Source organism: Neltuma alba, unplaced genomic scaffold, assembly GCF_004799145.2.
Source record: "Neltuma alba isolate B1F8T4 unplaced genomic scaffold, ASM479914v2 tig00011685_pilon, whole genome shotgun sequence".
NCBI classification, from domain to species: Eukaryota; Viridiplantae; Streptophyta; class Magnoliopsida; order Fabales; family Fabaceae; genus Neltuma; species Neltuma alba.
Genome location: NW_021636324.1, coordinates 29,227 through 41,223, shown reverse-complemented (window position 1 = coordinate 41,223; position 11,997 = coordinate 29,227). Strand labels below are relative to the sequence as shown.

General features: G+C 38.4%; 1 protein-coding gene and 1 pseudogene across 1 annotated transcript; one reads left to right on the top strand and one right to left on the bottom strand.

The window, feature by feature from the left end:
* Nucleotides 1–54: 54 nt before the first annotated feature.
* LOC114716650 (E3 ubiquitin-protein ligase ORTHRUS 2-like) lies at nucleotides 55–3,820 on the bottom strand (annotated as a pseudogene).
* Nucleotides 3,821–8,265: 4,445 nt separating this feature from the next.
* LOC114716679 (ethylene-responsive transcription factor ERF013) lies at nucleotides 8,266–9,582 on the top strand. Its single transcript, XM_028901711.1, has 2 exons — nucleotides 8,266–9,196; nucleotides 9,298–9,582. Exon 1 carries the CDS (start codon nucleotides 8,356–8,358, stop codon nucleotides 9,010–9,012), a length of 657 nt encoding a protein of 218 aa, XP_028757544.1. The 5' UTR covers nucleotides 8,266–8,355; the 3' UTR covers nucleotides 9,013–9,196; nucleotides 9,298–9,582.
* Nucleotides 9,583–11,997: the final 2,415 nt, after the last annotated feature.

Below are 11,997 nucleotides of genomic sequence, written 5' to 3'. Positions count from 1 at the left end.
CATGCACACATATTCCTATTCTACGCCTCTAGAGATCGCCAAAGTTTGACAACATTACTGCTCCGGCTCTTTTTGCTCCCCGCATTCATCTGAATCAATTTCTTCACCTTTCTCAACGCCAGTTTCGACTCCGCCTGAGTTCTCACCGATCAAGTCTGCTGAATCTTTGTTCTCTTTAGTCTCTTCCTTCAGCGAGTCAATTAAACCCATCAACTCTCTGTTAACCTGTTAGACAGGCATGCAGCCAGATGAGCTTAAAAACCAGTTTGTAAATTCGATATGTTGAGAGCAAATCATGCTTGACCAACCTGAAGATTCTGAAGAAAATCAGAAATGTCGGTGGGGCAAGCAGGGCATTTTCGCACATTCTTTTGTGAACGAAGCGACCTTCCGCCTCTGTTTCTCTCTTTGATGAAAGGTACGCCCGCGAATGCTGCTTCTAAACATGACTTGCAAAAATTATGGGCACAGGGTGTGGTTACAGGACAAACCAGAACTCCCCCACAAATAAGACATTTCAATCCTACGCATGGAAACAAAACAGCATTAAAATAAAACAGCCATGGATATGTGCATATTATTATAGTTCAACTGGTTGGAACAAACTAGATATATAGAGAGCAGATGTAAGTGATAAGTTGACCAAAATAGAGCTTGGCGACGAAATCATACCTCTTAACAAGCTTCCTCTAATTGATATATTCTTGGATTTCCTTAGTTCTTTCCTTGACCTTTCAATCTCCATTGGATCCATACTTTTTACACGCTTTTTGCTTGGAGGCGGTGGTTTCTTCCACTTCCAACAAAAATCCTGCTCCTAAAGAAATCATTAATTATTTAGATTTTCTGAAGGTTCTGATTGCATCATAATATTTCTTATAATTAATCTCATATGGTAAGCAATGTCAGAAAAAATTGAAGTCATAGAAAATCACAACAAAATAATAATCTCTAAAGGGCACTTACATCTAGCATCAGGAAAAAAACAAAAAAAACAGCACTTACATCAAAATCCCAAGATGGAGAATCTTCCCTTTCAACTATGTCTTCTGCCTCATTCAACTCGCGAATTACTGGTAATGGTCTCGGCGATCACCATGATCATCGCTTTGTGCCATTTAATATAATTTAACAAATGTAGTTACAGACCGTATAAGAACATAAAATCAGCAAAGTGACATAACAAATACCTCGTCCATGGAGCGGGCTCGTTATCACATCTGACAAACAAATAACGGCAAATCCTGAAGCCCTGGATACATAACCATATGGTATCAGAAAACTTGCACAAAATAAGAACCAGTCCAGCAATATCAAACAATCAATAGATGGCAAAATATACCTGGCATCCTTGTTTCCGCCAGCATTTTTCAATCCTATACACGCCGTCGTATCTTATCCCCTTTTCCGGGGCGTACGAGGATCGTCGCTCCTTGTGAGATCTATATTGGAATTTAAGAAGAGTTTACACATAAATCTCAATATGAGCCTTCTCAAATGGCTAAACGATAATCTCCACAATTCAACAAGTTGAGCTTATATTTGGGACTTTAACGCAGACCTACATATACTTTATAAAAGTTCAGCTCACTTGTTTCCTACCGTATCCACACTTAGAAAACATATTTTAAAGAACAAGTTCAAATGAAATGTGGTTTATAATGTTAGCGTAATTTGTCTACCTACTTATGTTAAATAGCACGCACGATGCCGTCAAGCAACGTATAAATGCACTACGACAACATCAAATACTCCAAAGATGGAGGGACCGAAAAGAGAGCTGCTCTTGATCTGGATGCTCACCTTAATACTCTGACAGGGTACCCCTTTAGACAACTTACTTTAAGCGACAAGTTAGACTTCTTGAACGTTTGATCAAAAGACTGAACATTATGGGTGCGTTTGTTGCCGCTTAGATCTCTACCACCGCTGCAACAATGGACAATATGAGCAAGGCATAAGAAAAAACATTAATCAAAGGGGTTCAAAATGTAATGAGATAGAATGAAAATGACTGGCCGTTTAAAGATACAAGAAATGGGAAAAATTGCCCGAGTTAAGTTACACAATTCCAATATAGGTACTTCCCATAGAACCAACGAAAGAAATAAAACTGTCAGAAAGGAGGGACAGCACAACTATTCAAAGCACATATAATATGTTTTCAGCTCTTTACTGTAGCCATGCTTTGGTACTTTGGCATAAACAGCGAGGCAAGTAGGAGAAGTTTAGCAACCATGCATTCTGAAAGAACAACGAGCACATTCACTACAAGCCCCATAGGCTAAACCAGCAAAAACTAGAGAGCAATGAACAGGGAATAGCTAAATGAAACCCTACATGCAGTTCAACAATTGGGAAACCATGTACGAACCTTCCTGTGTAAAGAAACCATTCTCCATGATCCTCATCATCGACATAACCGCCGGAAAGAACAACGGATTGTGCACCATAATTTGACTGCCCGGCAATACCACTAACATGTGGGAAGTGGGCACCCCATTGCCGGCATGCGAGCCTGTCTTCCCAGCATTCGCCAACAAGCACACCCTGATTCCGCAATGGATCATTCTCGGCTGGGATTGGACCAAAATGATCCTGAGGCACTGTTACAAATATCTTCCCGCTTGCAGCGTTTGCTTTGCCATTCCTCTGGGCCCGCTCAGTAGTGTATGCTGTGTCTGGTCTATCTTGGTTATGTACGAAATGGTAGACTTTCGAAGTTTCTCCAGCAACATTAACTTTGGAAGCTTTTGCCATACGAATGGCACTTACAAGAGCAGAATTAATACGAATCTCGCTTTCATCTTTGGGAGGGATTATGGTACGACACTTTGGGCATGTATTTTTGCCTTGCCCGATCCATTTCTGGAAGCATTTTAGGCAGAAATTGTGCCCGCACGGAGTCTGAATGAAAACGTTCGATTAGATCTCTTATTAGCCCATGAGAATGAGATATGATAATATATGCTAATCATCGCCTTTCCTATCAAAAACTATAACAGATGACATATATAATACGAAGGGGCTACACCCATGTAACCAAAGGACAGAAGATAAGGATCGAAGGTCTCCTTAGAATGCCCTCTAGATATCTCACATATTGCAAATGAAAGCGTTCGAATTATGAGAAAACTACTTGGCCACCAAGAAAAAAAATCTAGGAGAAAAACAAAGGAAAATGAACTCATTCGTTTTAAATGGGACCCTTATTTTAGAGAACGAGCTACCCGCAAAGGGTTATATATGCTGGCGAAGCAAAATGCAGAGAATAAAATATAATTTAGATATTCACATTCATCGAAGATTAACAGACAAAAATATTATTGCCACTAGTAAAGTACCAAAGGGAATCCGAAGTTACCGTGACAGGCCTGTCTAGCAGCTGCAGACAGAACGAGCATTTGAGAGTTCCATTTAGAATATCCAGCAAGTCTTCTCCTTCTCCCTTCTTCTCCTCTTCGTCCTCGTCCTCTTCCAACAAGGCCTTTCCGCTCAGAAGTCGTTGCCGCTTATGGGCCCTCTCCGTCTCAGTCAGTGAGGCATCGGCCTCAAGAGCTCTAATTGCAGCCATCAAATCCCCAGCTCCCTCTTGCGAGGTCTTCTCATTGGCCAGCTGAAGTTCAGATGGTAGGCTAGAACAATCTGAACACTCCCATTGAACAGTATCCGCCACTGTTGCCGGACGGGTGGAAAGACAAACGACATGCCACTGGCTGGCGCAAGTTTTACACGTCAGCTTCTCCTCCTCCACCGGCTTCGCCTTGCAAGCCATGCAAACGCCGTCGCAATCGCAGGGAAGTTGGGTAACGTGCGCCATGGGTGAAGACAGACAAACTTGAGGCTGAACGAGAGACGAAGAATGGTTTGCAACTCAACACGGAAACTGTGATGGCCTACAGCTCTACTTCTCAAAACCTTACTTATAGACAGAGACGGTGAGAGAGAGGATGAATGATGAATGGCAAATTCAGAAGAGAGTTTAATTGGTTCGGAATTTGGATTAACGAAGGCGTGGACTGGTTCATGTGAGAATGCATGCGTTAGCGGCAGTTACTGGAAATAAATCTTCTGGAAAATTCATTGTTTGCTATACGTACTTGGGTGGCTGCAGGGAACGGTTTAGATTCTAACTTTTGACACGAAACAGTTGACCATTTGGACGTACAACAATAGTAACTATGGATTAATGTGTCATTGTTTCATTTTCATTTTCTGGAAAAAAAAATAAGGAAAGCCTTCACAGCTTAAAAAAGATAATTACAGGTTACCTATTAATGAAATTCTGAAATAAAATTTCATGAGGCTTTTATGCTAAGAAGTAAATATAGAATAATTTGGCCTTGCAACGAGTATTGGGTTCACGTTGTGAGTTTTTGAGAAGAATTTATTATTGGCAATTTTATGCTGTTGAGGGAACGAATATAAAATTATTCTGGACATTATCAAAATGACGAAACCACCGCGATCTGATCAAATTAGATAGATTAATATAAGCAAGTGAATATATATGGCCAAAAGTTATATATAAGTGAATGAATGTTAATAATAATCTTTTTTCTAAATTCTGTAAAAGGCTGACTATTTATTGCAGAAAATATAAATATCAAATTCTTACCAAGCATTAAGTTAAACATTTACGGTTTTTAGAGACTCGCTTTTTAGTGAATAGTAATTTGAAGGAGATACAATAGAACCAGAGGAGATGACTAAGAATAGTGAAGGTGTGCTTTCTAGTGTCGGGCAAGTGCAAAGAATAATTCTGATGGTTCCAAAGTGAAGAAAAAAAACTAATAAAATTGAAAATTCACTAAAACAAGAAAGTCACCATAATAAACTATTCCAAACATATATTTTTTGTCCTAACAATCATTTTCAGGCTGCCCGCAAAATTCATAAACAATTCTCAAGCCAATAACACGTCACTCGATATCAATTTTCATACCTTACTTGAGATTAGAGAACTTACTGCTTGTTTGGAACATTAGACGAATTCTTTAAAAATAATAATTTACGAAATACAAAATAAGTATGTAAAAAAATTTTTATTTCAAATTACATAAATAAATGCTTTTGAAATATCCAATTGTGATCCAAAGGAGGCACTAAATATTTTGAAAATTTTCCAATGAAACCAAATAATATGTCTAACCCTTGTGTCTTTATCTCCTTAAATCTCTCATAAACTTTTCAAGAGCCAGGACAATAAGTAATTTAGCCATTCAATTCAAACCTAAGCAATTAAAAAGAAGATGACTGATTAAGAGTAGGGAAATTTGTGAAACTCACCCTGAAGCAAATCAAAAGAGGCGAACAGAATTGAGTCCAAAGTCGAAAAAGAACCACAAAAGAAAACTAAGATTTAAAAACAGAACAGGTGCACAATGGAAGAAAGCTTTGCGAAATGAGTGAAAAATATACTCAAGGTCGAGGATTGTGCAGGAGAATAGAACTTTTAAGGAAGGATGCGACACTGTTATTAGGTTTTATCAAATCCACCTTTAGTGGATTAGGACTCAGGCCTATTTAAGGAACCACTTAAGGAAGTAAGGTTAATTATGCAAATAAATAGAGTCTGTGGGCCAGTGTAAGTGATATACGCCTTATGAAAGGGAGGCAGTCTTCTATAGAGTTGAAAGCCGCAACCGAATATTATAAAATAGAAAATTAACCCCTCATTTCGTTCTGATGAAAGACGCAAGGCTCTCCCTCTCAAATTCGCGCCGACTCTGTTTGACACGGGCAGATGAATCACTACATCAAATGAAACTATTTGACGATTAAGTATTTATTTTTCAAATTGCATCTTAAGTTTGATGATTTTGTAATTAACCATCAAATTTTTCTCTTCATTAATACAACGTTAAATTAAAGCGATGCAAAATTTCTGTTTTTGTCATTTGAGGATGAATGTTGTGACTGTCAAATCAATTAAGCCATAAACTCCATAATTTTATCAAAAAATCATTAAATATGTTCAGATTTTGTTGGTGCCTAAATTTATATGACTTCCTATTTGACCGCCAAATTTTAAACGACAGACAAGATAATTTCTACGGTGACAATGTTGGGAATCAATTTATACGCGCATCTCTCTATATTTCATATAATTTGGTAATATATGAAAGAAACGGCGTTAATAATTGACTCAATATATATTTAGATTAATTTTGCCACATCAGTCTAGATAGAATTAATTAAAATCAACCTGATCACGTATTATTCAAACATGCAAAGAGATGGTTATGAGCATAATAAATCTTTTATGTTGATAATAAATAAAATTTATTCCATCATTTTATTCAAAAATCTCCTTCTCTGAAAATGACCATGTTTAAATAGAGAGGTGTTGATGAGCAATGATGAGTGTGCAAGCGCAATGACAATGACTCGTACGGATTCGATGATACAGTTCCATTCACACACGAACACTTGATTTATATCTGAGAGTGCAAATTGCGACTATTATTGATTCGCTATTATCAATGTCCGTCTCACATGGGTTTATTTTCAGTCCAAAGATCACACAGGGCATAGGCCCAACCAGACCAATTTCAGATTATTATGAGAATACTGTCGGTAATGATTTGTAATAATTAACATCCAGCGGAAAGAATCGTGGTTGATTAAGTACAAGATCCCAACAAGATTGTTCTTAAGACATGTTTAGATTGATTAAGGGAAAAAAATGTGGCCTGAAAAACAATGGGAATCTTTTTATATTTGGATATTTATCAAACCTCTGACTCAGGAACCTAGCTATATATAAAATGACAGTTACCAAAAACTTCGCTGTAAAGTTGACAAAACACGACGCGTGAAAACTCCAACTCAATTAGAAACGGTCGTTCTCATTTCTTTCCCCTCCACAAGAACATCTTAGGAAAAAAAAGGGGAAAAAAACAAGTTGTGTTTAGCCACGCCACCTATCCTCCTGCAAGCGTGCTGGCGACATTTCACAAAAGTTGAATGCAACACCAACACGGAATCGGACCAAAACCTTAAAATCAGCTAAAAGATTCAAATCACAAATATAATAAAAGTGGGCAAAATGAAAGTCGAGTTAGTACTTGACAGTGACAATAAGAATCCAATGGTAACAAGTAGTATTGTTGCTGCTGCTGATTTTTTTTTTTTTTGACCCCTGTTAATTAAATTTCATCACCAATCCCTAATGCTCGATGGATTGATAATGATAGTTTTCAGCAATTTGGAGAGCAAAACACGAGCAGTTTGCATGGGGAGGAGGGTCCATGGCAATGGAATAACGCGGTTTTTGAACAGAGAACATACAGAGAGGCACCAGCTGGAGTGAGAGCTGTGATTACATCTGCAAATGGCCTTCCTTCACTGATGCCTTGCGCGTCTACTTCTGTTTCTTTGTTGACTCTGCTGCTATTCAGTATTTATTATTTTAACGCCTGCCTTTTTGTGCACAACAGCTTTTACTTCACCTGCGTATCCTGGAAGCTCCCTCCTTTGATTTATTAATGTTCCTCTCTTTCCTTCCGTCATTTGAATTAATCAATCATATCTGTCTCTTTCCGTGAATACTAAAAAGATAATATATACTAATCAAACACTATCATTGTCGTTGCCAAGTTACACATTTACCCTTGTACTTCTCACTTCAACCTGCGGCGTATATGTTGGGTCTTTAGTCTTGACTGGGGGTGAAGTCAGAACTAAATTAGACAATGCGATTAATGATGTCCTTTCATTTATGATTCTTCAATGGTTCGCAGGATTCAGGTCTTTAGTTACGGTGGTGTGGCCGCACATTTAATTCTTCGCTGTCCTTGGCCGTAACTCATACCAGTAATTCCCATAAAGTCATCGGTATATTCACTTCTCCCGCTCGCAAACTTGACGGTATAATTAATATCAACATTTTTTCTCCCCGTAGCATTCATGCAATTGACTAAATCAAATGCTCTCTTACAGGAAGATAAATAATACTTTCAATTGACCAACAGCCAGCACTTGAATATGATATATACTTTTTTGTCCTTGCACAGTAACATCAGAAACAGTAAAACTGCAAGATGAAGGAAGCTTCGGCAAGAGAGGACAGAGAAGTCACTTTACAAACATAATTGAATATTAAAATTAATAGCCAGAAACCATCTGGCGGTGACGTCAAATCTTGAATATGGGCGATAGCAGACGGATTAATTATTAATCGGCTATCTTCAAAGGCAAGCCTCCATCTATAAATACGGACTTTTTCATCCTCACACTCAGTTGCGATCTGATACTTTGAGAAGGGCAAAAAAGAGAGAAGTTTTCCACAAGAGAGAGCCAAGAGAGACTTCTTGAAGACACCCTTAGCACAAATCACTGATCTTGAAGAAAATGGTGAAGAGAGAAGCCAAGATCCAGGAGGAAGCGTCGAGGGGGAAGCAGAGCGCATCATATGGGAAGAAGTACAAGGGAGTGAGAATGAGGAGCTGGGGATCATGGGTGTCCGAGATTAGAGCACCTAACCAGAAAACAAGAATATGGCTAGGCTCTTATTCAACTGCTGAGGCAGCAGCCAGAGCCTATGACGCTGCACTTCTCTGCCTGAAAGGCTCCTCTGCAAATCTCAATTTCCCTTCTTCTTCTTCTTCGCACTTCCATATTCCTCAAGACACTCTTCTGTCCCCTAAATCAATCCAAAGAGTAGCTGCAGCTGCTGCTAATGCTCGTGTTGATAATGCCACCACCCCACCTTCTCCTCCTCCTGCTTCAGCCTCTTCCTCATCAGTCTCGTCTTCATCAATGCTTTCCTCTTCCTCTGATCTGGTTGATGATGACGCTTCATTAGTCTCATCCTCTGAGGCCTTCTTTGGCTATGATCACCCCAATGAACCAATGGCTGCGATGGAACCTTGGTACGGCCTTGAAGGGCTACAATCCCCCAAATATGTGGATCAAATACTAAGGGGTGCTTCTTTTGACTTCTATTCACCCCAGCTGCTCGATGACCTGTACGACGAAACCAATATCAGTCTCTGGAGTTTCTGCTGAGAGATTTTCAAGCCAACGCAAACTCCTCCTTCCTAGTTCATATTACTGACTGTGACTAAATTTATGTCGTATAAATGTTGAAGAAACTCATGTAGAGATGAGACAGAATTTGAAGTCTCTGATGTGAATTTCTGCACATTTCAATTTAGGCACCGTCATTACGGCTTCCTTTATTATTTTGAATGTAAGAAATTTATTTTTAGGAAGAAAACAAAAACAAATGCGCATCAATGTTCCTCTATTTAAGATAATATTACTAATATTGTTTGTTACCACACAATATAGAAATGGAAGCAATATTGAGTCCTTTGAGGATGGTGGGAAAGCTCTTTATTAGTTGCACGACAAGATGCAAGAGAACCGCTGTCTGCTCCTGCGTGCCAAAAGAACCGTTGTACAATGTGGAAACTTGAAATTATTGGGAATTGTGTCCTTTGTATAGCATTGTCTGCTCTCCTGCATGCCAAGAGAACATGGGGTTGTGTGTCGTTGTTTCGACTTGTAAGTTTGGTATTGCCTTTCTATGTGCTTTACTTCTCTAATTAGAAACTGGGTATAAACCCTATAGTTGCTTCGTCTCCAATTCCTTTCTTTAAAGGAAAAAAACAGAGAATAAATCCGGATGGGGCAATCAATATTTCTGCTGGGAATTAATGTATTTAGTTGATTTAGCTTATATAAAAGGCAATTGGAAAATAATTAGAGATAAAAGAGATGTCTTTGTTGTTCGATGAAGCAGCATATGTATTAGTCAACATTTTCTGATGCACCACTTGCAGCGCAAGCAAGTCTTTCTTTTGGGTTTAATGTGTAGAGAATATTATATGCAAGATCTTCTTCTTTACAAAAATAAGAAGGGTAGACAAACTTTGACGCTTTGGAGCCAACTTTTGAACCTGATCAGCACATGACCTGTCCCTTTGTGAACTTGGGAAGGGCATGGGGTTCCATTCTCAGTTGTTCTTTCTACACTGCATCTGGTCTTAAAAGACAAAATAAAGCTGGCTTCCTTCTACCAGCTATTTCCTCATGACAATGAAAATTTTCAGAAGAAAACTTTTGCTTTTGATTTTTTATAACTTGCTCACTGATCATATGCGCGAACAGGGGCGAAGGTTTTCCTTGTCTTCCTACTGCAACAACGAGCTTCTTCTTTTTCCCTTTTTGCAAATGAAAATGCTATGCACCATAATGACAATGTCACAATGTTGCAATTTCAGAAACAGCATGTGATTCCAAAGCCACGATCAATCCGAGATCATAGTAGATCTGGTGCATGGTTGGTGCTTTTTTTAATATCAATGAAATCGTTCCCAACACTCTGATATTATGCTAATTGTTTATTAGACAGTAATACGATCTTACACTGATACAAGCTAGGAGATGCTTCCCGTGTAGAACCAAGCAATGGTCATATATATTTTTCTACCTATGACGTGATTTCCAGGAAATGGTATTTGGGGGACTGATTAAGCATATCACTGTATAAATAAAGCATGGATTAGAAAGAGATAATTGTTTACGAGGGTCCATGTGGGTTCACTGATTTCTCACATGACAATAGAGGGAAAGAATATAATGTGCCTGCCAAAAGGAAACACAGTAGTGGGAAGAGGGTTGGGAGTCTAGATCCAACATTAATTAAGCACGAGTTTAGTTATACAAGCTTGGCCTTATTGAGACACGAATTTGTGAAGGGCTGCTTAATCAAATATGGAGAGCCAGATTTCAATGTGGTATATTATAGATTCTGTGAGTATTAATAATGCAGCGTGCTCTTTCTAATTCTAGGAGTGCCTCAAGGTTTGGTACAACGCCGTTTGGAATTGGAGAGGCCATCCCGATGCAAAATTTTAACATATTAATATCAAAACATTTCGTCAATGACTAAGTGGCATAAAGCTTCTCTATAAATAGCAGGTTACATGTTGGATCATACTCATAATTTTAGACTGCAAGTGGTTGTCCTTCGACAAGACAAGGTCACACGTATTCTGGCCTGCCCTGCCCCCAATATTGAAAAACGGCAGAATTTGGTCCAAAATGTGCCAACGATGAGGAGTGAACACGGCGCTCATAGTATCAAACTAATCAGGCGCCGTCAGAAGCTCAGAATCAGAGGCGCCGCGTGAAGGAGTGCTACGTACTCGAACTCCGCACAAACAAAACAGAGATGTTTAGATCGGTATCTCACTACACTCCTCTTAATTCTTAAAACTAATCTATTTAGAACTCAATGTTAAATCTATCCGTTAGTATCAACATCCCTATAAATCATACAATCTATACCCGCCTCCCTTTATAAATTGTAAACCGGAAACAGTACTATTTATATATCCAACCTTGTATGATCCGTGAAAAATCCACAAAATCTAAAATTTTATTTGATGGGCCCTCTGTAAAATTTTGTTTATAGTGGTATCTTGTATTGTTATTTTTTACTTCCAAAATTCCTTATAACCAAAATAAAACTAATTCAACCACACTTAACTGTACATTGTATATGGTTTTTTATTAGCCCAAGTTCATTGCATATAGTCTGATTTGTACATATTATAACTTGTTATCAATTTTATTGTATGCATTTTTTTATCCCATTATTATATGCATTAATAATTTTCCTTATTGGACATACGCATCCTGTTGTTGATATAAGCATTGATTTATCAACAAACCGGTGTTGGATGACCAAAAAATCGGTGTTTGGTATATGTATATAAAGATGGCAATTTTTCGACGAAACATATCTATTAATTGATAATATTTTTTTTTGGGTAAGAATTGATTTTTTTTTTTGATACAGTAAGAAGATGACATAAAGGTAATATCTTGAATGTCCATGTGGGCCCATCTAAGATGGATCGAGCCCATTAGAACGTCGTTGGGCCTGATATTCTGGAAGTCCGGTTGCCCAGCACTGCAGCAGCAACCCCAAGGATTTTGGCGGAGCTCCGAATTCTGTCAAACTCTGAGGCTCGGAAGTCG